The 26,808-nt window shown below is 38.3% G+C and overlaps 1 protein-coding gene across 4 annotated transcripts in view; it reads right to left on the bottom strand.

Moving 5' to 3' along the window:
- The window catches only part of TBCE (tubulin folding cofactor E), a 157,904-nt gene that overhangs the window by 89,052 nt on the left and 42,044 nt on the right, over positions 1-26,808 (bottom strand). The window contains exon 2 of one of the 4 annotated variants that reach the window (XM_037821518.1): positions 17,567-17,658. The exons of the other annotated variants lie outside the window; for them this stretch is intronic. Within the exon in view, the coding sequence (XP_037677446.1) occupies positions 17,567-17,618 (52 nt within the window). The 5' untranslated portion in view covers positions 17,619-17,658. The remainder of the gene's footprint in view (positions 1-17,566; positions 17,659-26,808) is intronic. 4 annotated transcript variants of the gene reach the window in all.

The following is a 26,808-nucleotide window of genomic DNA, read 5'->3' as shown; positions in this document are numbered from 1 at the left end:
CTAGAAAATGAACAGAAAACAAATACTAAAAGCAAGTAGAAGGAAAGAAATAACAAGGATTAAAGCAGAAATAAATGATATAGAAAATAGAAAAAAAAAGAATAAATAAAACCAAAAGTTGGTTCTTTTAGAAGATGAACAAGATTGACAAGCCCTGAGCTAGACTGACAAAATCAAAAAGTGAGAAGACCCAGATAAATAAAATAATAAATGAGACAGGGACAAGGGGACATTACTGCAGATTCCGAAGAAATTTTAAAAAAAAAAAAAAAAAAAAAAAAGAGGATACTGTGAACAACTGTATGCCAACAAACCAGATAATTTAGGGGAAATGGATAATTTCCTGGAAACACATGAACAGCCTAGACTGACCAAAGAAACAGAAGACCTTAACAAACCAATCATAAGCAAAGAGATCTAATCAGTCATCAAAAAGCTTCCCACAAGTAAATGCCCAGGGCCAGATGGCTTCACAGGGGAATTCTACCAAACTTTCCAAAAATAGCTGACAACAGTCTTAATTAAACTCTTTCAAAACATCAAAGAAAATGGAACACTACCTAACTCATTTTATAAAGCCAATATCACTCTAAAACCAAAACCAGATAAAGATGATACAAAAAAGGAAAACTACAGGCCAATCTCCCTCATGAATACAGATGCAAAAATTCTCAACAAAATACTTGCAAATCAAATCCAAAGGCACATTAAAAGAATTATACACCACAACCAAGTGGGGCTCATTCCAGGTATAAAGGATGGTTCAACATAAGAAAATCAATCAACGTAATACAACACATTAACAAACTGAAAGGGAAAAGTCAAATGATCATCTCGATAGATGCTGAAAAAGCATTCGAGAAAATTCAGCATCCTTTTCTGACAAAAACATTTCAAAAGGTAGGAATTGAAAGAAACTTCCTCAATGAAACCCACAGCCAGCAGAGTACTCAATGGCGAGAGGCTGAAAGCCTTCCCTCTAAGATCAAGAATGAGAAAAGGCTGCCCACTGTCACCACTATTATTCAACATTCTGGCTAGAAATTCAAGCCAGAGCAATCCATAAGACAAAGAAATAAAAGGCATCCAAATTGGAAAGGAAGAAGTAAAACTGTCATTATTTCCAGATGATACGATCTCATATTTGGAAAACCCCAAGAAATCAACAACATGGCTACTTGAAATAATAAACAAATTTAGAAAAGTGGTGGGATACAAGATTAATGCATATAAGTCAGTAATGTTCCTATACACCAGAAATGACCTAACTGAAGAGAAACTCAAGAAAAAGATTCCATTCTGAATAGCAACTAAAAAAATCAAGTATCTAGGAATAAGCTTAACCAAGAATATAAAAGACCTCTACACAGAAAATGACATAACTCTACTAAAAGAAATAAAAGGGGACCTAAAGAGATGGAAAACTATTCCATGTTCATGGATAGGAAGGCTAAATGTCTTTAAGATTCCAATGATCCACAGATTCAATGCAATTCCAATCAAAATTCCAACAACCTACTTTGCATACTTGGAATAGCTAGTTATCAAATTTATTTGGAAGGGAAAGATGATTCAAATTGTTAAAACATTCTAAAAAAGAAAAACGAAGTGGGAGGACTTACACTTCCTGACTTTGAAGCTTATTATAAAGCCACAGTTGTCAAAACAGCAAGGTATTGGCAGAAAGATAGAAATATTGATCAATGGAATTGAATTGAGAATTCAAAAATAGACCCCCAGTTCCATGGTCGACAGATCTTTGATAAGGCTCCCAAAACCACTGACCTGGGACAGAACAGTCTCTTCAACAAATGGGGCTGGAGGAACTGGATATCCATATCCAAAAGAATGAAACAGGATCCTACCAAACACCTACACAAAAATGGTCTCAAAGTGGATCAAAGACCTCAATATAGGAGAGAGTACCATAAAATACCCACAAGATAATGTAGGGAAACATCTTCAAGACTTTGTGTTAGGAGGTCACGTCTTAGACCTTACATCCAAAGCACAAGCAATGAAGAAAAAATGGATAAATGGGAGCTCCTCAAACTTAAAAGCTTCTGTATCTCAAAGGAATTTGTCAAAAAGGTAAAGAGGCAGCCAACTCAAAGGGAAAATATATTTGGAAACCATGTATCTGACAAAAGACTGATACCTTGCATATATAAAGAAATCCTACAACTCAAGGACAGAGGTACAAACAGCTCAGTTATAAAATGGGCAAAACATATGAATAGAAATTTCTCTGAAGTGGAAATACAAATGGCCAAAAAAACATGAAAAAATGTTCATCTTCACTACTATTAAGGGGATGCAAATGAAGACCACAATGAGATATCATCTCACACCAATTAGAATGGCTCCTATTAAACAAACAGGAAACTACAAATGCTGAAGAGGATGTGGAGAAATTGGAACTCTTATTCATTGCTGGTGGGACTGTTTAATGGTACAGCCACTCTGGAGGACATTTCAGCAGTTCCTCAGAAAACTAGATATCGAGTTACCCTACAATCCAGCAGTTTCACTTCTTAGTATATACACGGAAGATCTGAAAGCAGTGACAAATATTTGCACGCCAATTTTCATAGAGGCATTGTTCACAATTGCCAAGACATGGAAACAATCCAAATGTCCTTCAACAGATGAGTGGATAAACAAAATGTGGTATACACACATGATGGTATACTATACAGCAGCAAGAAGGAACGAAGTCATGAAACATGATAACATGGATGAACCTTGAAGACATAATGCTGAATGAAATAAGCCAGACACAAAAGGAAAGTATTGTATGCTACCACTAATGTGAACTCTGTGAAAAATGTAAAATAAGTGTCTTAAAATGTAGAAGATAGGGGACCTAGAGACAGTCAGAACCTAGGGAAAGGGGAACAATAATCTAATATGTACAGATGTGATAATGAGGGTGATACTAATGGTATGGGAATGGTCAGAAGTGACTATGGTTCATTAATGGGATTATAAGTATCAGTGATGCACTGAAGGTGAACATGTTTGTAAATGGTTATTTAAAGGCAGGTAACCCACAGAGTAGCACCACAAACCTAAATAAGTGTTAGCATGATATACTTACAAGGTGTGACACTGCTGCAACAGAGTGGTATGGAAAAACTACCCATTACGTATTAATGACTATATTTAATAGGAATGTCTTACCAACGCTACAGTAATTCTAGGGATGAATAATTAGCAGCTGATAAGAGCGCTGGGGTGTATTATATTACGATAATTGTTTAGAGTGATGATGATTGTACAACTGAGAGAACATAATCTTGGGATAGAATATTTATAAAGTCAAGTTAGGAACCCACTACTTAATAAATCAAACCCTCGACTTGAGGCTTAGCTCTTCTGAAATTTAGGGTTATAAATAGAAAGCAGAGCCCTCCTATAATTATGCCTAAGAGGCACCTCCAGGGAACCTCTCTGTTGCTCAGATGTGGCCTTTCTCTCTCTAAGCCCAACTCAGCAAATAAATACATTAAGACACACACACACACACACACACACACACACACACACACACACACAGACACAAGGGGCACGAATCCCAGGGGAATGAATCTCTCTGTTGATGTGGGGCATGATTCCCAGGAATGAGCCTGGCCCTGGCAGCGAGGGACTGAAAATGCATACTTGACCAAAGGGGGAAGAAAAGAAGAAAGGTAACAAGCTGAGGTCACAGTGGCTGAGAAATCCCAAATAGAGTTGAGAGGCTATCCTGGTGATTTCTCTTACGCAAGTTCCAGTTAGACATCCCAAATGGCCACAGTAAGCCATGCCCTTACCAAAAATAATCCCCAAATACCTAAGTCCCTACCTGAGATTCTATAAAAGATGTACTCACTAAGTTTTATCTTTCAGAAACTTAAATCCAACAGACTGATCCCATACCAGACAAGTCCTAAAACCCAGAGGCAACAGCCTCGTTAAGATCAACTATCAGATGCGGCCCCCTTCCCCATATTGTCAACACCCCCTTTCAATATGAAGAAGTTAGGGTGCTCACTGCCTAGACACCCCTGAAGATGGAGAAAGAGATTAAGTGCAAGGAAGCAGTAGCAACAAACAAGATAAGATTGAACAAAGGTCTATGAATACTGAAACTTTACATAATTATATATATATATTTATTTATTTATTTATTTATTTATTTATTTATTTATTTATGGATGCTGGGGTGATGGAATGGCTGGAAGGAGGTAAATGACATGCTGGAAATGTAGCCTATACCATCCTTGGGGATTTGCTCTATAGCCGCTCATTGAATTGTGTCTTGAAGGTCTTCACCCTTCTGTATATAACCTGTACTGCATAACAAGGAAAGAACTGAAACTGTGGAACTGTAACCCATCATAATTTTTGAAATTACCTATGTGACTGCTTATTGAGCTGGACATCAAGAGATGTTATATTTTACAATGGTAGAAGTAGCTGAGGTTGTGAAACTGTGGCCCATGACATTCTTTGATATTTGTTCTCTAACTACTTATGGAATCATACTTTGGGAATTATCACTGTTATGGATACAGGTTAAAGTCCACAATTTAAAAAAATTAAAAATAAAAAAAAAAAATTTAAAATGAAGGAATGAAGTCCTGCTGCATGCAACAACATGAATGAACCTTGAGGACATTTTGTTGAAAGAAGCGAGGCAGAAAAGAACAAATATTTTATGGTCTCACTATTATGAACTAATTACGATGAGCAAACTCTGGGAGTTAAAATCTAGAGTATGAGACCAGGAGATAGCAAGAGGGTAGAGAATGGGCAGATGACGCTTAAAGTGCTCAGAATTTTTAGTAAGGTTGATTTTAAATGTTTGGAAATGGATAGAAGTGATGGTAGCACAATACTGTAAGTTTAATTAACACTGTTGAGTTTCAGTATAGTTGAAGGGGGCCATCTAGGGTCATGTATGTCACTAGAAGGAAAGTCAAAGGATAAAACATGGTCCTGTATAACATAGCGAAACCTTAAGTGAATGATGACTAGTTAATTGTACAAATGTAAGAAAGGTCTTACATGAACTAGAACAAATGTATGGTACTATTACAAGGTGTTAATAATAAGGGAGAATATGGGAAAAATACAATTAATGCAAACTATGACTATAGTTAACAGTAACATTTTAATATCCTTTCATCAGTTTTAACAAAGGTACTATCGCAAAGCTAAGCATCAATAGTAGTGGAGTATAGGGGGTATGGGATTTTTTTTGAAGCAATAATAATATTCTCCAGTTGATTATGGTAGTGAATGCACAACTCTGTGATTATACCAAGAGCCACTGATTGTACACTTGTACACTGTACACTCACTGATTGTGTGAATAGAACTGTTAAAGAAATGGAATACATGACACTGAGGTACTTGAGAATGGAGGTGAAAAGTCTCAATGAGGACACAATTGGGATATGAAAAAAATGGAATACAGAAGGCAAGCCTTTATATCAATATTAAATTTCTTGAACTTCATCACTGCATTTATGATGATTACCTAAGTGAATATCCTTGTTAAAAGGAAATCTACCTGGAAGTATTAAGTGTTCAAGGAGTCTGATATGTGCAACCTGTGCAACCTGCTGAACATTTTAGTTCAGAAAACAGATGGAAGATACATAGATAGATAGATAGATAGATAGATAGATAGATAGATAGATAGATAGATAAAATGATACAGCACAGGTGGCAAAATGTTGAAATTGGTGGCTCTAGGTATCTTAGGGGGCGGGGTTATGTTGGAATTCTCTATATGGGGTTTGTATTATTTTTTCAGTTGGGGAAACATCTTTAAGATCTTGTGTTAGGTGATGGTGTCTTAGACTTTGCACCCAAAATACAAGCAACAAAAAAAGAAATAGTTAAATGGGACCTCATCAAAATTTAAAACTTTTGTACCTTGAAGGACATTATCAAGAAAGTGCAAAGACAGCCTACTCAATGGGAAAAAAATATTTGGAAACCACATATCTGATAAGAGTTTAATATCCAGAAAAATACACACACACATATATATATATAAAACAACCCTACAACTCAACAACAAAAAGACAAACAATCCAAGTAATACATAGGCAAAACGTTTGAATAGACATTTCTCCAAAGAAGATCTACAAATGACCAATAAGCACATGAAAAGACACTTAACATCACCAGCCATTAGGGAAATGCCAATCAAACCTATAATGAGTGGAGAGTGCTGTCACCAAGATGGTGGAGTGAGATGATCCAGTACTACTCCTTCCCACTGAATGTTTAAACAACAAACAAAAATCTGGCAGAACCATCTTTCTCCAAGCTCTGCAAACAGTTAAAGCTTTGCAGTAACTGGGCAAGCACCAAATCAAGAAAAAACTTAAACAGAACTTTAAAAGCTTAAAACGGCAATTTGAATGGAAGGAAAACCTTGTGGTATCCTTGCTAACCCTATATAAAGAATTCCTACAATTCAACTGAAAAAAACAACCCAATTTAAAAAATGGGCCAAGGATTTGAAAAGACATTTCTCCAGAGAAGATATTCAGATGGCCAATAAGTATATGAAAAAATGTTCAACATCAGTAGCCATTAGAGATGACAAATTAAAACTACAATGAGATACTACTTCACACCCACTAGGATGGTATTATTTGAAAAACTGAAAATATCAAGGGTTGGAGAGGATACAGGGAAATAGAAACCCTCATACACTGTTGGTAAGAATGTGAAATAGTGCCACGCTGAAAAACAGCTGGGCAGTTCCTCAGAAAGTTAAACATGAACTTACCATATGACTGGCAATTCTACTCCTATACCCAAAGAATTTAAAGCAGGGACTAAACAGATATGTGTACACAGACGTTCATCGCAGCATTATTTACAATAGCCAAAAGGTGAAAGCAACATTAAGTATCCATCAACCAATGAATGGATAAACATATGTGATATATCCATACAATGTAATATTATTCAGCCATAAAAAGAAGTGAAGTGCTGGTATATGCTAAACATGAGTGAAACTCAAACACATCATGTTGAATGAAATAAGTCAAACACAAATATTGTATGATTTCTCATACATGAAATACTTAGAATAAGCAAATTCATAGAGACAGAAAGCAGAATAGTGGTTGGTGGGAGGAGGAAAGGGGATGATGAAAAATATTCTGGAAATAGATGGCAATGAAAGTTACACAGCATTGTCAATGCACTTGCTGTCAAAGAACTGTACACCCAAAATGGTTAAAATTATTTTTAAAGACCTATACTTTGTAAGGACTAAATACATGATTATCCATTTTAAACCCTGGGCACACTGAATCTTAGGATAGTCTTCGAGGATTAAACCAAGAGGTTAATCAGGACACAGGCTTATTGGCTTAAAAGTACTATGCTCAGCAATTTTTCAAATGAATCAAAATGTAAATTTAAAATACACATACTGTTCATAGGAAGAAGTACTTATGTTTTAGAGATGCACAATGAAGTATTTAGGGACAAAATGTCAATATGTATATAATTTACTTTGAAACTTTAAAATGTAGCAAAAACTTAAGAGATGAAGCAAGCATGGCAAAATGTTAATTGTTATACTGAAATGATAGATATATAGGGTTTATTATACTATTCTCTACTTTTCTGTATGCTTTTAAATTTTCATAATAGTAAGTACAAAAAATATACATACCCTTCAATCTATTCTTCTAAGTAATTAACTATACTTAATATAGAGTAATATAGCTCTGTCCACTGAAAAGGCCAGAAAAAAAAAATAACCCAGTAAAAATGAGTATCCACAGGGCCCAGATTGTGGTCTCCAAACATCATTTCACACTAAAGAGAAACAGCCTCTTGGAGAAATGTCTGATTCCAGGTGTGGGTCAAAATATATGTAAGACAAACATGGACTATCTTGTAATAGTGTGAAGCAAAGAAGCTATCAAAAAATAGTGTCAAGGGGACTTCCGGGAAGATGGCAGAACAGGATAGGCAGAGCTCACTCCTCCACCTTGAAACAACTAGAGAAAAGGCAGAAAATGACAGCAACAGTGACTGAGAGTATGAGTGACCAGAGAGGAACTTCTACATTACAAAGAGAGGAACTGGATTTACAATTGAGAGGACAGGGTGAGTTTATTCAACCATGACCACACCTGAGGTCCACTGCTACACACTGGCTGGATGACATGATGGAGGAGTGGTGCACTCTCCCACTCCCACCTCCACAGTCAGCTGGGGAGATCATCCCTCTCAGTACCGCACGAGAACCCAGGAGTCAGGAGACTTTTTTTATCCACACACAAAGACCTTGCTACGGCAGCCAGTGCCTACCCTCCAAACCTGAGGCAGGCAGCTGTGAGCACCTGGTTTTTGGGGAGACTAGAGGACCCTCCCCTCGGGAGAAGGAAGAGACACAGAACAGAGCTGATCTGACTACTGGATAGCAAAAGAAACACTTTGGGTCCCAGTGCCTCTATATCCTTTCTCCACGGAGGCTTAGAGCATTCACTGGCAGAGAGGCAGGGTCAAGGAAGGGAGCCGCACCGCAGTACCAGGAGTTCTTTTCCCACCCCAGAGGCCTGAAGGTACCTGCCAGCCTGGGTCTCATGGGCAGGTGAAAAACAGGGCACTTCTGGATTGGCTGTGGGCTGGGGAAGCTGAACCTCTCATTCCCACAGCCCAAGGTCATTCCATGTTGGACCATGGGAATCACCAGACCCGTTAAACCCACAAGTGGATTCTCCACCAAGATGCACAGCGCCCACCACCTGTCCCCAGGGCCGCTGGGTTCCAGCACAAACTGAGACCTGCGGCACTGAATGAACTTTCACCTGATCTGGACCCTGCCCAGGGGGATGCCACAGTAAGGGAGAGTCAGACTGGAGGGGAGGAGGTGGCCCAAAAGCACCATCTGCTGGTAAGACAGGGAAAGTGCACTCTGGCAAACTTTTTTACTGCTGAGCCTTCAACTAGAACTCCAAATAGAGTAGCACCTCCTGCGTGATGCCCAGGACTTGGTTTGGCTAGGAATTACAGACAAAATGCCAAAGGAGACCTTCAACGCAAACCCACGCAAATACAAAATCTTAGGTGTGGGACATCCCAAAGTAATTTGGGCAGAAAATAAAACTATCTATGTTGGGCCCCCCTGAGGAGCTGGGGGGAAATGGAGAACTGTTAAGACTTCCTCACCTGGATTGCTGCTGATGTTCTCACAAACATTGAGGACTGGCAGTTTGGTATGCTGAGCCCTCCTATCTTGGGGCTGCACTTATAAAGCTCATTACTACAAAGGAGAGGCTAAACCTGCTTATAATTGTGCCTAAGAGTCTCCCACTGAGTGCCTCTTTGCTGCTCAGATGTGGCCCTCTCTCTCTAGCTAAGCCAACTGGGGAGGTGAAATCGCTACCCTCCCCCCTACATGGGACCTGACTCCCAAGGGTGTAAATCTCCCTGGCAACACAGGATATGATTCCTGAGGATGAATCTGGATCTCATATCATGGGATTGAGAACATCTTCTTGACCAAAATGGGGATGCAAAATGAAACAAAGTTTCAGTGGCTGAGAGATTTCAAATGGATTCAAGGGGTCACTCTGGTGGGCACTTTTATGCACTACACAGATAACTCTTTTTAGGTTTTAATGTATTGGAATAGCTAGAAACAAATATCTGAAACTACCAAACTGCAACCCAGTAGCCTTGATTCTTGAAGACGACTGTATAACAATGTAGCTTACATGGGTGACAGTGTGATTATGAAAGCCTTGTGGATCAAACTCCCTTTATCCAGTGTATGGATGGATGAGTAGAAAAATGAGGACAAAAACTATATGAAAAATAGGGTGGGGGGGTGATTTGGGTGTTCTTTTTTACTTTTATTTTTATTCTTATTTTTACTTTTTTCTGGTATAAGGAAAATGTTCAAAAAATAGATTGGAGCAATGAATGCACAACTATATGATGGTACTGTGAACAGTTGACTGTACACCATGGATAACTGTAAGATATGTGAATACATCTCAATAAAACTTAATTTAAAAAAAAAACCTTTGGTGTGGGAAATCAACTTTCAAAATTATCTTCTCAAGATAATCAAATACCTAGAAGCCAACAAAAAATTACAAAGCTCATGAAGAAGCAAGAATATATGGCCAAATCAATTGAAAAGCCAAAGGAGACACAGAAATTTGGAAAAACTAATCAAAGATGTTCATGCAGATCTCCTAGATAACTTCTGTAGGTTGGCTAAAGACATAAAGGATATCAAGAAGACACTAAAAAAGCATAAAAAAGAATTTGAAAGTATAGAAAAATAGATTTTATAGAAATAAGAATGCACATAAACCTACTCTGACACATATACTGATTAGATTGTCAAATACTGAAGAAAAAGATAAAGTTCCAAAAGCAGCAAGAGAGAAGCAATTCATCACATGCAAGGGAAACAACATAAGATTAAGTACTGACTGACTACTCAGCGGGCATCATGGAGGCCAGAAAGCAGTGGTATGATATATTTAAGATTCTGAAAGAAAAAAATTGCCACCCAAGAATTCCTTACCCAGCAAAGCTCTCCTTCAAAATTGAGGGACATCTTAAAATTCTCACAGACAAACAAATGCTGAGAGAATTTTTTAACACAAGACCTGCCCTGTAAGAAACGCTAAGTGGAACTCCAAGAGCAGAGAAAAAAGAAAGGAGAGAGAGGTCTGAAGAACAGCACAGAACTGAACAGTATTAGTAAGGGTAACTTAAAGGAAAAAAGAGAGAAGGGGAAAAATAGATCTAATAACTAAAAACCTAAGGGCAAAATGGCTGGTTAAAGAACTACCGTCAAGTAATGATTTTGATTGTGAATGGATTAAACTCTCCAATGAAAAGACACAGACTGGTAGAATGGATTAAAAAGTATGACCCATTGATATGCTGTTTTAAAAGAGACTCATCTTAGACCTGCGACACAAAGAGACTGAAGTAAAAAGATGGAAAAAAATATCCTACGCAAACTGGAGCCAAAAGAAAGCTGGGGTAGCTATACTATTATCAGACAAAATAGACTTTAAATGCAAAGACGTCAAAAGAGACAAAGAAGGACACTATATATTAATAAAAGGGACAATTCAACAAGAAGAAATAACAATCATAAACGTTTATGCACCCAATCAAGGAGCTCCAAAATACATGAGACAAACATTGGCCAAACTGAAGGAAGAAACAGATAAGTCTGCAGTAATAGTGGGAAACTTCAATACAACCACTCTCTTCTATAGATAGAACAACTAGACAAAGGACCAATAAGGAATTTGAGAACCTAAATAATATAATAAGTGAATTAGACTTAACAGACATACATAAATCATTACATCCCAAAGTACCAGGATAAACATTCTCCTCTAGCACCCATGGAAAAATATACTAGAGACACACAACAGCAGAGATGAAGAGGAAGAAGAAAGAATAAGCAAACCAGAGGACAGAAAAACTGAATTTGAACACACAAAAGACCAAATGGACAATGGCATCAAGGGGTTGGGAATGACTTTTTGATGAAAAGGGGGAAAAGAAAGGCAACAAAATAAGGTTTAAGTGGCTGAGCAAATTCAAACAGAATCAAGAAGCTGTCCTGAAGGTTACTCCAATGCAAGCTTCAGCTAGATTTGCCAAATGACAACTATATGATAAGCCCAAGTCAACAGTAGTCCTGTGAAAACCCTAAAGAATAACCGAGTCCCTACCTGAGACTCTATAAAAGTTGCACTCACTAAGTTTATTCTTCAGAAACCTAAATCCTCCAGAGAACTCCTATGCCAACTAAGTCCCAAAACCCAGAGGCAATAATAGCCTCTTCAAGAACATCATCCAGATGTGTCCCTTTTCCCATAAAGTTGACACCCCTTTCGACATGAACAAGTTCAGGTGGTCACGCCTAGACATTCCTGAAGATCGGGAAAGTGATTAAACTAGAGCAAGGGGTAGCAACAGACAATATGGAATTTAACATAGGATTATGAAAATTGAAACTCTATATAATTTACTTCTTAGTTGCTAGGGAATTAGAATACCTAGAAAGAAAGAATTGAAATTGTGGAAAAGTAACCTAAAGCATCCTTTGAAATTTGTTCTATAACTACCTGTTAAATTATAATTTGAAAGTTATCACTTATTGGGATATAGTTACATTTCACAATAAGGAAATAACTGAAACTATGGTACAGTAACTCAACATTTTTGGAAATTTCCTATATAACAACTTGTTAAAGCATACTCTGAAAGATACTATCTTTTTGCATATATAACTGAGACTGTGGAACTGCAGTCTATGATATTCTTTGAAATTTGCTCTCTACTTGTTAAATTGCACTTGGAAAGTTATCACTTGTATGTATATGTTATACTCAACAATTTTTTTAAAAAAATGATTTAAAAAAAAAAGAACAAATGGTGAAAGAGATGGGACAAATTGAATTGGATCTCAGGGAAATGACTGACAATCATCTTGAAGACTGTATAACTATGTAGCTTGCACAGTGTGACTGTGATTGTGATTGTGAAAACACTGTGGCTTGTACTCCCTTTATTATGGACAGATGAATGGAAAAATGGGGACAAAATTAGATGAAGAATAGGGTGGAATGGAGGGGATAGAAAGACATAGGTGTTCTTTTTTTGCCTTTAATTTTACCTTGGAGTAAGGAAAAGGTTCAAAAATTGATTCTGCTGATGAACACACAAATGTATGATGGTGCTGTGAATAACTGTACACTGTGGATAACTGTAGGGTGTGTGAATATATCTCAATTACACTGTATTAAAAAAAGTAAATGAACAATGGGGGGAGGAAGGGAATGGGATGTTTTGGATGTTCTTCTTATCTTAATCTTTATTTTAGTTTTTGGATAATGAAAATGTTCAGACTCCTGCAGAACACACATAAGAGACACCCAAGTCTCTAGAAGTACTCTGGCCGTGTCCATGTGAATTCCACTAGTGGGATCCCCTGCAAGATGATTCAAGTCCAGTCTCAATGCAAAGCTCAAGAGACAAGATGGAGGATTAGGAGAGACACAGCAAAATTCTTCTCCATGCACAAGATAAAAGACAGAAAGTGTTCTAGAACAGCAGTTCCAGGGTTCCACTGGCTGGGAAGGGACTTCTTCATCCAGAGTGACTGTGCACTTGGAAAAACTGAGAAACTGCATTTGGAATTGTGTGAGTGTTTGATCCGGAAGCTGCTAGTGAAATGGGAGGCGGAGCCATGCCGCAATGCAGAGAACCCGAGAAACTGTTCAGAAGCAGGTTAGAGTAAGACCGGAAAAGCAGCCTAGGAGACGACAGTGGAAGCTGCAGTTGAACGTGGCAGGGAGTGCCTTCCACATCTCGTGCACCCGCATCAGTATCTGGTGTGAGTGATAGCCCTTCGCACACCCACAGCTAAGAGCCCCGGAGCCAGGGAAGAGCCGCAGCACCAGGCAGACAATCACAGAAGTGGGTAGTTTCCATGCCCCATGCAGCCATCTTTGCAACGAACTGGGAGATACCTCTTCGCAGTGCCACAGCCAGGAGCTTCCTAAGGAAATTCAGTATTCAGCTGGCTTCTGAAAGCGTACAAGCTCCTCCACGGAAGCCTGCACACTTCACAGACTAGAAGAACAAGTGCCGCACGGAAGTGCCAGGAGCCCTACAACAATCCCAGGGACTTGTGGGCCCATCACACAGAAGGGCTGTAAGGAATCTGAGCTGAAGGGTTAGACACATACTGCAGCCCCAGGGTATTCCAGACACAGCCCTGGGAATGGCTGGGAATACTGGGTTTCAAAGCCATCTTCCCTGCCAAACTGCAAAGGGCAGCCCCCCACCCACAAGGCTGGCAGTCCCAACTGCACACGGAAAATTGGTGCACTGACTGGACCTCCACAAGGTTTCAACCACAACTCGCTACAAAGACGAAGTTGCAGAGAACAGGCTTGAGGGTAAGAAGTGGCTCGGGAGCGCCATTGGCTGGTAGGCAAGGAAAAGTGCACTCCACCAACCTGTAGCTCTGTCAAATTATAAATAATTGTTTAAATAAGACTGCATATCCTAAAAGTACCCTGTAACGGTTGGTATATATATTATGAACCCCAGAAAAAGCCATATTCTTTTACGCAATCTTGTGTGGGCAGACATATCGGTGTTGATTACATTGTAATTCTTTGATTGATTCCATGGAGACATGACCCACCCAACTGTAGGTGATAACTGTGATTGGATAATTTCCATGGACGTGTGGCCACAGCCATTCAGCATAAGCCTTCATTAATTTACTAGAGCAATATATAAGCTCAGACAGAAGGAGCAAGCTTGACATAGCCAAGAGGGACACTTTGAAGAACGCACGGGAGCTGACATAGTAGCTGCAGCTGAGAGACACATTTTGATGACAGCTATTGGAAGCTGACACTGGCAATTTGGAGAATACCATTTTGAAACACAACCTGGGAGCAAGCAGACGCCAGCCACGTGCCTTTCCAGCTAATAGAGGTTTTCTGGATGTCAATGGCCTTTCTCAAGTGAAAGTATCCTTTCTTGATGCCTTACCTTGGACATTTTATGGCCTTAAGACTGTAACTCTGTAACCAAATAAACCCCCTTTATAAAAGCCAATCCAATTCTGGTATTTTGCATAAGGCAGCGTTGGCAAACCAGAACAAACCCTATCAAAACAAGCAAATGCCAAGAGGCCAAAAACAACAGAAAATTTTAAAGCATATGAAGAAACCAGAAGATATGGATAAACCAAAGGCCCAAATGAATAAACCAGAGGAGACTCAGAACGTGGAGCAATTAATCAAAGAAGTAATCACAAATACCAATATCATGGATCAGGATATAAAGGACATCAAGAAGACCCCAGAAAAGCATAAAGAAGAATTTGCAAGAGAAAATTTTAAAAAGAGGCTCTTATGGAAATAAAAGAACCTGTGGTTCAAATTAAGAAGATTCTGGGAACACACAGCACCAGACCAGAGGAAGTCGAAGACCGGGTAAGCGTACTTGAAGAAACTGTATTGGAAAGTGAAAGCACAAAAGAATGAATGGTAAAAAAAAAACTGAAAAATTTGAAATGGATCTCAGGGATATTGTTGGACAACATGAAGGGCATAAATTTAAGAGTCATTGGTGTTCCAGAGGGGAAGAGAAAGTAAAGGTCAAGGAAGACATTGTTGGGGAAAAAACTCTTCTAAATGACATAAATATGCAAATCATAGATACCCAATGAACTCCAAATAGAATAAAACAATACAAACCCACTCCGAGATATATTCTGATCAGACTGTCAAATGCTGAAGAGGACGACCAAGTTCTGAAACCAGCAAGAGACAAGCAATTCACCACATACAAAGTAAACAACATATGACTAAGTAGTGACTACTCAGCGGCCACCATGGAGGTCAAAAGGCAGTGGTATGACATATTTAAAATTTTGAAAGACAAAAATTGCCAACCAGGAATTCTTTATCCAGCAAAACTCTCCTTCAAATTTCAGGGAGAGTTTAAAATCACAAACAAATGCTGAGAGAATCTGCTAACAACAAACCTGCCCCACAAGAAGTACTAAAGGGAGCCCTACCAGCAGAGAAAAAAAGAAAAGAGAAAGAGGTCTGGAGAAAGGCACAGAACTAAAGAGTTTTAGCAAGGGATAATTAAAGGAAATAAAGAGGAAGAAGGAAAAAATACATCTGACAAATAATAACCAAAGGATATGATGGGTGAATCAAGAACTGCCATCACAATAACAACATTGAATGTGAATGAATTAACTTCCCCAACTAAAAGATATGGATAGGCAGAATGCATTAAAAAATATGAAGCATCAATAGTTGCCTACAAGAGATTCATCTTACATCCAGAGGCACAAAGAAACTGAAAGTGAAAGAATGAAAAAAAAATATTCCATGCAAGCTACAGCCAAAAGAAAGCAGGTGTAGCAATAGCAATCTCAGATAAAATAGACTTTAAATGCAAGGATGTCTTAAGAGACAAAGAAGGTCACTATATACTAATAAAAGGGACAATTCAACAAGAAGAAATAATAATCAAGGTGTCCCAAAGTACATGAGACAAACATTGGCAACAGTGAAGGATGCGGGCTGAGTGGTGAGGTGTACGTTTTAGTTACTCCTCCAGGGCAGTAGGTAGAAAGCCAGGAACTGCGTGGACAGGACACCGCAGAGCAATTTGACTTTGGGCATACTTCCTACAACACTCATGAACACAAAGAACAGCTGAGATCAGTGCAATCTGTCAGTTTTCGCGGTGAGGGGACCCGCACCCCACCCTGCCAGGCTCAGCCCCATGGGAGGAGGGGCCGTTAGTGCTGGGAACAAGGAGGGAGAACTGCAGTTGCAGCTCTTATCAGAAACTCATTCTACTGATCCAAACTCCAAGCATAGACAGACTGAGACCAGACACCCAAGAATCCAGGAGCACCCAGCCTGGCGGAGAGGAGATAGGGATAGCAAAAACAACAAGGACAACTCAAAAAAAAAGCGGAGACTTTTTGGAGTTCTGGTGAACATAGAATGGGGAAGGGCAGAGCTCAGGCTGAGTCAGGCACACATGCAAATCTAGAAGGTGAGTTTCTTTGTATGAAAAACTGGTTTCTCTGCTCCCTGGAGCATTCCTTAATGGCCCTAATCTCCTTGTCTCTTAGCATTTCAATAGCCCATGAGACATGCAAGGGGGGCCCTTCCCTTTTTTTTTTTTTTTAATCTTTTTATCTTTTTCTAAAACAATTACTCTAAGAAGCCCAATACAGAAAGCCTCAAAGACTTGCAATATGGGGAAATCAAGACAAGAGCAGAACTAAGAGAGCTCTGAGACAGAAGGCAGTAAGTCCAGTGGCTGAGAAAATTCACTAAACACCACAACTTCCCAAGAAAACGGGGGTGTCCCCACACAGCCATCTTCCCAGTGGGCAGGGAACACTCCTGCCAGGTGCTGGCTCCACAGCCCAGAGCTGCCCCAGACAACCCAGTGTGATGGGAAGTGTTTCCAACAACACACACACACCCCGCAAAATCGGGCATGGACATTAGCTTTTCCCACACCCTCAGCTGGTGGTCCCAGAGGTGGAAAGGTGGCGCAGTGTGAATTAACACGCCCCATGCAGCCATCCTTTCAGCAGACTGGGAATGTCCCTACACAGCCCTGCAGCCCGAAACTGCCCTGGGGAAACAGCGCTCACCTGTGACATTACACAGTCATCCCTCAACAGAGGACCTGGGGGTGCACAGCCTGGAATAGGGACACACTCGCGAGTCTCAGGGGCCATACGCCAATACCAAGGACTTGTGGGTCAGTGGCAGAGACAAACTGTGGCGAGACTGAACTGAAGGATTAGACTACTGCAGCAGCTTTAAATCTCCAGGAACACCAGGGAGATTTCATTGTAAGAGCCGCCACCCCTCCCTGACTGCCCAGACACACGCCCCATATACAGGGTGGGCAACACCAACTACACACGCAAGCTTGGTACATCAGTTGGACCCCACAAGTCTCAAACCCCACTTACCACAAAGACAAAGTGGGGAAGAAGTGGCTTGAGGGAATACAGGCTCGTGCATGGCACCTGCTGGTTAGTTAGAGAAAGTGTACTCCACAAACCTGTAGATCAGACAAATTAGAGATAAGAGTTTTAATCGGTCTACAAATCCTAAAAGAACCCTATCAAGTTAAACAAATGCCAAGAGGCCAAAAGCAACAGAAAATTTTAAGGCATGTGAAAAAACCAGACGATATGGATAACCCAAGCCCAAGCACCCAAATCAAAAAATGAGAGGAGACACACTACTTGAGCAATTAATCAAGGAACTGAAGATGAACAACGAGACCATGGCACAGGATATAAAGGACATGAAGAAAACCCTAGTAGAGCATAAAGAAGAAATTGCAAGAGTAAATAAAAAAATACATGATCTTATAGAAATTAAAGAAACTGTGACCAAATTAAAAAGATTCAGGATACTCATAGTACAAGACTAGAGGAAGGTGAACAACGGATCAGTGAGCTGGAACACAACAGAATGGAAAATGAAAGAACAAAAAAAAAGAATGGGGAAAAAAATCTGAAAATTGAAATGGCCCTTGGGGATATGATAGATAATATAAAAGGTCCGAATATGAGACTCATTGGTGTTCCAGAAGGGGAAGAGAAGGGTAAAGGTCCAGGAAGAGTATTTAAAGAAACTGTTGGGGAAAACTTCCCAAATCTTCTAAACACAATAAATATACAAGTCATAAATGCCCAGCGAACTCCAAATAGAATAAATCCACATAAACCCACTCCGAGACATATTCTGATCACACTGTCAAACACAGAAGAGAAGGAGCAAGTTCTGAAAGCAGCACGAGAAAAGCAATTCACCACATACAAAGGAAATAGCATAAGACTAAGTAGTGACTACTCAGCAGCCACCATGAAGGTGAGAAGGCAGTGGCATGACATATTTAAAATTCTGAGCGAGAAAAATCGACAACCAAGAATTCTTTATCCAACAAAACTCTCCTTCAAATTTGAGGGAGAGCTTCAATTTTTCACAGACAAACAAATGCTGAGAGAATTTGCTAACAAGAGACCTGCCCTACTGGAGATACTAAAGGGAGCCTTACCGATAGAGAAACAAAGAAAGGAGAGAGAGAGATGGAGAAAGGTTCACTACCAAAGAAATTCAGTATGGGCAGTATGGGTACGTTAAAGGACATTAACAAAGAGAGGGAAAAAATACATATGAAAAAAATAAACCAAAGGATAGGATGCCTGATCTAAGAAATGCCTTCACAGTAATAACATGGAATGTAAATGAATTAAACTCCCCAATTAAAACACACAGACTAGCAGAACGGATCAAAAAAAATGAGCCATGAATATGTTGCATACAAGAGACTCATCTTAGACACAGGGACACAAAGAAATTGAAAGTGAAAGGATGGAAAAAAATATTTCATGCAAGCTACAGCCAAAAGAAAGCAGCAGTAGCAATATTAATCTCAGATAAAACAGACTTTAACTGCAAGGATGTTATGAGAGACAAAGAAGGCCACTACATACTAATAAAAGGGGCAATTCAACAAGAAGAAATAACAATCATAAATGTTTATGCACCCATTAAGGTGTCACAAAATACATGAGAGAAACAGTGACAGAACTAAAGGAAACAACTGATGTTTCCACAATAATTGTGGGAGACTTCAACACATCACTCTCTCCTACAGATAGATCAACCAGACAGAAGACCAATAAGGAAACTGAAAACCTAAACAATTTGATAAATGAATTTGATTTAACAGACATATATAGAACATTACATCCCAAATCACCAGGATACACATTCTTCTCTAGTGCTCACGGAACTTTCTCCAGAAGAGATCATATGCTGGGACATAAAACAAGCCTCAATAAATTTAAAAAAATTGAAATTATTCAAAGCACAGTCTCTGACCACAGTGGAATACAATTAGAAGTCAATAACCATCAGAGACTTAGAAAATTCACAAATACCTGGAGGGTAAACAACACACTCCTAAAAAATCAGTGGGTTAAAGAAGAAATAGCAAGAGAAATTGCTAAACATACAGAGATGAACAAAAATGAGAACACAACATACCAAAACCTATGGGATGCAGCAAAAGTGGTAATGAGGAAGAAATTTATAGCACTAAATGTATATATTAAAAAGGAAGAAAGAGCCAAAATCAAAGAACTAATGGATCAACTGAAGAAGCTAGAAAATGAACAGCAAAATAATCCTAAACCAAGGAGAAGAAAAGAAACAAGGATTAAAGCAGAAATAAATGACATAGAGAACAAAAAAAAACCAATAGAGAGGATAAATAACACCAAAAGATGGTTCTTTGAGAAGATCAACAAGATTGACAAGCCCCTAGCTAGACTGACAAAATCAAAAAGAGAGAAGACCCATATAAACAAAATAATGAATGAGAAAGACAACATTACTGTGGATCCCAAAGAAATTAAAAAAATTATAAGAGGATACTATGAACAACTGTATGCCAACAAACTGGATAATGTAGAAGAAATGGACAATTTCCTGGAAACATATGAACAACCTAGACTGACCAGAGAAGAAATAGAAGACCTCAACAAACCAATCACAAGCAAACAGATTCAACCAGTCATCAAAAAGCTTCCCACAAATAAATGGCCAGGGCCAGATGGCTTCACAGGGGAATTCTACCAAACTTTCCAAAAAGAACTGACAACAAACTTACCTAAACTCTTTCAAATAATTGGAGAAAACAGAACATGACCTAACTCATTTTATGAAGCTAACATCACTCTAATACCAAAACTAGACAACGATGCTACAAGAAAGGAAAACTATAGGTCAATCTCCCTCATGAACGTAGACGCAAAAATTCTCAACAAAATACTTGCAAATCGAATCCAAAGACACATAAAAAAATCATACACCATGACCAAGTGGGGTTCATTCCAGGCATGCAAGGATGATTCAACATAAGAAAATCAATCAACATAATACAACACATTAAAAAATCAAAAGGGAAAAATCAAATATCATTTCAATAGATGCTGAAAAAGCATTCGACAAAATGCAGCATCCTTCTTTGATAAAAACACTTCAAAAGACAGGAATAGAAGGAAACTTCCTCAATATGAAAAAGGGCATATATAAAAAACCCACAGCCAGCATAGTACTCAATGGTGAGACTGGAAAGCCTTCTTCTAAATAAGATCAGGAACAAGACAAGGATACCCGCTGTCACCAGTGTTGTTCAACATTGTGCCAGAAGTGTTAGCCAGAGCAATCCAGCAAGACAAAGAAATAAAGGCATCCGAATTGGAAAGGAAGAAGTAAAACTGACATTATTTGCAGATGCTATGATCTTATATTTGGAAAACCCTGGGAAATTGACGACATAGCCGCTTCAGCTAATAAACAAATTTAGCAAAGTAGCAGGATACAAGATTAATGCACATAAGTTATTAATACACATAATGCCAGAAATGACCTAACTGAAGAGACACTCAGGAAAAAGATTTCATTGTCATTAACAACTAAAAAAATCAAGTATCTAGGAATAAACTTAATCAAGGATGTAAAAGATCTATACATAGAAAATTACATAACTTTATTAAAGGAAATAAAAGGGGACCTAAAAAGATGGAAAAATACTCCATGTTCATGGACAGGAAGGCTAAATGTTGTTAAAATGTCAATTCTACCCAAACACATCTACAGAGTCAACACAATTCCAATCAAAATTCCAACAACCTACTTTGCAGACTTTGAAAAAGCTAGTTTTCAAATTTATTTGGAAGCGAACAATGCCTCAAATCACTAAAAACATTCTGAAAAAGAAAAACAAAGTGGAGAACTTACACTTCGTGACTTTGAAGCTTACTATAAAGCCATAGTAATCAAAACAGCATGGTCCTGGAACAAAGACAGACATACTAAGCAATGGAATCAAATTGAGAATTCAGAAGTAGACCCCCAGATCTACAGTGGATTGATCTTTGATAAGGCCCCCAAAACCAGTGACTGGGCCATAACTCTCTTCAACAAATGGGACTGGAAGAACTAGATATCCATATCCAAAACAATGAAAGAGGACCCCATCTCATACACTACACAAAAGTTAACTCAAAGACCTCAATATAAGAGACAATACCATAAAACTCCTAGAAGACAATGTAGGGAAACATCTTCAAGACCTTGTATTAGGAGGTCACTTCTTAGACCTTACACCCAAAGCACAAGCAATTAAAGAAAAAATAAATGGGAGCTCCTCAAGCTTAGGAAGTTTCTGTACCTCAAAGGAATTTGACAAAAAGGCAAAGAGGCAGCCAACTCAATGGGAAAAGATATTTGGAAACTACGTATCTGACAAAAGACTGATATCTTGCATATATAATGAAACCCTATGACTCAATGACATTCGTACAAAAAACCCAATTATATAATGGGAAAAAGATATGAAAAGACATCTCTTTGAAGAGGAAATACAAATGGCTAAAAAACATGTGAAAAAATGTTCATCTTCACTATCTATTAAGGAGATGGAAATTAAGACCACAATGAGATATCATCTCACACCAATTAGAATGGTTGCCATTAAACAAACAGGAAACTACAAATGCTGGAGAGGATGTGAAGTAATTGGAACTCTTATTCATTGTTGGTGAGACTGCATAATGGTACAGCCATTCTGGAACACAGTCTGGTGGCTCCTTAGAAAACTAGATAGCAGGTTACTCTTTGATCTAGCAATTTCACTTCTTGGTATATACCCAGAAGATCCGAAAGCAGTGACACGAACAGATATTTGCACACTGATGTTCACAGTGGCATTACTCACAACTGCCAAGAGATAGAAACTATCCAAATGTCCTTCAAGAGATGAGTGGATAAACAAAATGTGGTATATATACACACAATGGAATACGATGCTGCAGTAAGAAGGAATGAAGTCATGAAACACATGACAACATGGATGAACCTTGAAGATATACTGCTGAGTGAAGTAAGCCAGGCACAAAAAGAGAGATATTGTTTGTTACCACCAATGTGAACTCTGTGAAAAATGTAAAGTAAGTGCTTTATATTATACAATGTAGGGGACTCAGCGATAAACAGCAGCTAGTGAAGGGGGAACGATAATCTAATAAGAACAGGTAAGTTACAGAGGGTAATGTTAACGTTATGGGAATGCTCAGGAAGGACTATGGTTTGTTAATTTTTGGGGGGTATTGTAGGAACATGTTGGAAGCAATGTAGTTATTTTAGGTTATTTTTCTTCTTCCTTTGTTTGCTTATGGTTTGTTTATTTTATTGGGGTATGGTAGGAACATTTTGGAAGCAATGTAGTTATTTAGGTTATTTGTTTTTTTTATTCCTTTGTTTTGTTTTGTTTGAAATTGTGGGGGTTTGTATATATTATGTCCCCCAGAAAAAGCCATACTCTTTAAAGCAATCTTGTGGGGGCAGAAGTATTAGTGTGGATTAGGTTGGAATCTTTGGATTAGGTTGCTTCCATGGAGATGTGACCACCCCAACTGTGAGTGACACCTCTGATTAGGGTGTGATGTCTTGATTGAAAATGTGGCCCCACCCATTCAGGGTGGGTCTTGATTAGTTCACTGGAGTCCTATAAAAAGAGGTCACAAACAGAAGGACCTCAGAGCAACTGAGAGTGATATTTTGGAGAGGAGCTGCAGCTAAAAGAGACATTTTGGAGAACACCATTTCGAAACACAACCTGGGAGCAAAGGAAGAAGACGCCAGCCACATGCCTTCCCAGCTAACAGAGGTTTTCCAGATGCTATAAGCCATCCTTCAGTGAAGGTACCCTATTGTTGATCCCTTACCTTGGACACTTCATGGCCGTAAGACTGTAACTTTGTAACCAAATAAACCACCTTTATAAAAGCCAATCCATTTCCGGTATTTTGCATTCTGGCAGCATTAGCAAACCAGAACAGAAATGTTGTGGGGTTTTTTTTTATTGTTTGTTTGTTTCTTTTTTAATTTTTTGACAAATAAAGTTAAAAAGAAAATGTTCAAAGTTTGACTGTGGTGATGAATGCACAACTATATGACGATATTGTGAAGAACTTACTGTACACTTCGAGTGATTGTATGTTATGTGATTATAACTCAACAAAATTGCATAAAAAAAGGAAATGTAAGTAAAAGGAATAAAATGGAGAAGGTCTTTGTACATATAATAGCAAAGTCAGAAGCTATAAAAGAAAATGATAGATTTGATTATATATACAAAATTATAAATATAAAAATAGAAAGGCAAATGAAAAATTGGAAAGAAAGACTTGCAACTTGAATAAAGAGTTAATATACCAATAGACAAAGCCCTTTCAAAAAAATGTTTTTTTTAAGAAGAACATTACAGGAAAATGGGCGAACTATGATTGTGAAACTCACAAAAGAAATTAATGAACACACACTCATTTTATGATTTTATTTCTAATAAATATGTAAATCTAGATATTAATGAAATCAGCTAATGTAAACAGCATGTAAGATTCTATACATTTCCTTGATCAAAGTTACAAAGATTAAGGAAAATAATGAAACTATTGATGAAGGAAGAGGAAACCATTATTCTTGTCATTATGAATGAGAGATTACACATTGGTTCAAACTTTCTAGGTGAAAATCTGGCCTTACGTATCAAAAAGTTTAAAAACTGATCTAGCAAGTCCACTTCTAGGAATTTTTCCTTAAGATAAAATCATGGATGTCCAAAAGACGTTACAAGAAAATTTTAATTTCAATGAAAAACTCAAACTTTGCTAAATGTAAAAAATAAAGAAAAGGAACAACCACACACTATAATAAATACAGACATTAAAACTTACTTGGTAGAAAGCTTAGAAAGATCTTTAATGACATAGGATATAACCAATCTATTGTTGAGGGAATGAAGCCGGTTTCAAAACAATGGCCCTGGCACCAAAGGATTGAAAATGCCTTCTTGACCAAAAGGGGGAAAAGAGAGGTAACAAAATAAGGTTACAGTGGCTAAGAGATTTCAAATACAGTTGAGAGGCTATCCTGGAGGTTACTCTTATGCAAGCTCCAGCACAATATCCCAAATGGCCACAGAATGCCAAACCCTAACCAACATTAGTCCCAAAATACCTAGGTCCCTATATGAGATTCTGTAAGTTTCATTCATTAAGTTTATCTCTTGGAAACTTACATCCATCCGAGTACTCCTCTGCCAGACAAGTCCTAAAACCCAGAAGCAATAGCCTCTTTAACAACAACTACCAGGTGCAGCCCCCTTACTCTTAATGTCAACACCCCTTTTGAATATGAACAAGCTAGGGTGGTCACTGCCTAGACACCCCTGAAGGTAGAGAAAGTGATTAAACGAGAGGAAGGGGCAACAGATAAGATAGGCGTTAACAAAGGATTATGAATACTGAATCTTCATATAAATATTTTTTTAGATGCAAGGGTATTAGAATAGCTAGAAGGAAATAACTGAAGTGGTGAAACTGCAACACACAACATTCTTTGAAATTACCTATATAAGTACTTGTTAACTCGTACTTTGAAAGTTATCACCTTTTGTGTATACATTTCACAATAAGGAAATAACTGAAACTGTGGAACTGTAACCCATAGCATTCCTTGAAATTTGCTAACTACTTGTTAAATCATACTTTGAGGGTTATCACTGTTGTGTGTGTGTTGAATTTCACAATAAAAAAACAAAAAAAAAATACAACTATGGGATGCAGTGAAGGCAGTGCTGAGAGGGAAATTTACAGCTCTAAACACCTAACTTAAGAAGGAAGAAAGAGCTAAAACCAAAGACTTAACTGAAGAAACTAGAGAGAGAACAGCAAAATAACCCTAAAGCAAGTAGAAGAAGTAACAAAGAGGAACACTACCTAACTCACTTTATGAAGCTAACATCACTCTAACACCAAAACCTGATAAAGATACTACAAGAAAGGAAAACTACAGGTCAATCTCCCTAATGAATATAGATGCACAAATTCTTAACAATATACTTGCAAATCGAATCCATCGGCACATTAAAAGAATTATACAACACAACCAAGTGGGATTCATTCCATGCATGCACGGGTGGTTCAACACAAGAAAGTCAATTAATGTAATGCAACACATTAAGAAATTGAAGGGGAAAAATCACATGATCATCTCAAGTGACAGTGAAAAGGTATTCAACAACATTCAGTATCCTTCTCTGATCAAAACAATTCAAAAGCTAAGAATCAAAGGAAACTTCCTCAATATGGTAAAGGGCATATATGAAAAACCCATAGTCATAGTCAATGGTGAGAGACTGAAGGCCTTTACCTTAAGATTGGGAATGGGATAAGGATACCCAATGTAACTGTTGTTACTGAACATTGTGTTGTAAGTTCTAGCTAGAACAATTAGGTAAGAAAAAGAAATAAAAGGCATCCAAACTGGAAAGGAAGAAGTAAAAGTTTCACTGTTTGCAGATGATATGATCCTATTCAGAAAATCCTGAGAAACTGACAACAGCGCTACTTGAGCTAATAAACAAATTCAGCAAAGTGGTGGGATACAAGATTAATGCACAAAAACCAGCAGTGTTGCAATACACTAGTAATGACCTAACCGAGGAGGCAATTAAGAAAAAAAATTCCATTCGCAATAGTAATTAAGAAAATCAAGTATCTAGAAATAGACTTATCTAGGATGCAATGGACATGTACAAAGAAAACTACAAAACATTACCAAAACAAATCAAAGAAGACCTAAATAGGAGGAAAGACAATCCATGTTCATGGAAAGCTAAATGTCGTTAAGATGTCAATTCTACCCAAACTGATCTACAGATTCAATGCAATACCAATCAAAATTCCAAAAACCTACTTTGCCGACTTGGAAAAGCTAGTCATCAAATTTATTTGGAGAAGAAAGTAAGATGGCAGCTAGGTGAGACAGGGCAAAAAAACACCTCTGAAAAACACTAGATAAAAACCAGAAAGTGACCCAGAATACCGGTTACAGCGATGTGCCAGCTGGACAAGGTCTGCTAGCATCAGAGGGGCCGTATACTCGGTGAAACCGGGAGTCTGCATTCTGAAACGAGTGAGTAAGCTGGCTGGAAGACCCGCAGCCGCGCGGTGGTCTGGAGAAGCCAGGGCTTGGCGTTTGGAGACCGACTGGCTCTTAAAAAAAAAAAAAAAAAAAAAAAAGGGAAAAACCCAGGACCGGGTACAGTTGTCATAGTGGGAACCAC

Source organism: Choloepus didactylus, chromosome 2 (genome assembly GCF_015220235.1).
Source record: "Choloepus didactylus isolate mChoDid1 chromosome 2, mChoDid1.pri, whole genome shotgun sequence".
In the NCBI taxonomy this organism is placed as follows: Eukaryota; Metazoa; Chordata; class Mammalia; order Pilosa; family Megalonychidae; genus Choloepus; species Choloepus didactylus.
Note: the sequence above shows the minus strand (reverse complement) of the source record. Positions and strands in the feature narration are given on the sequence as shown.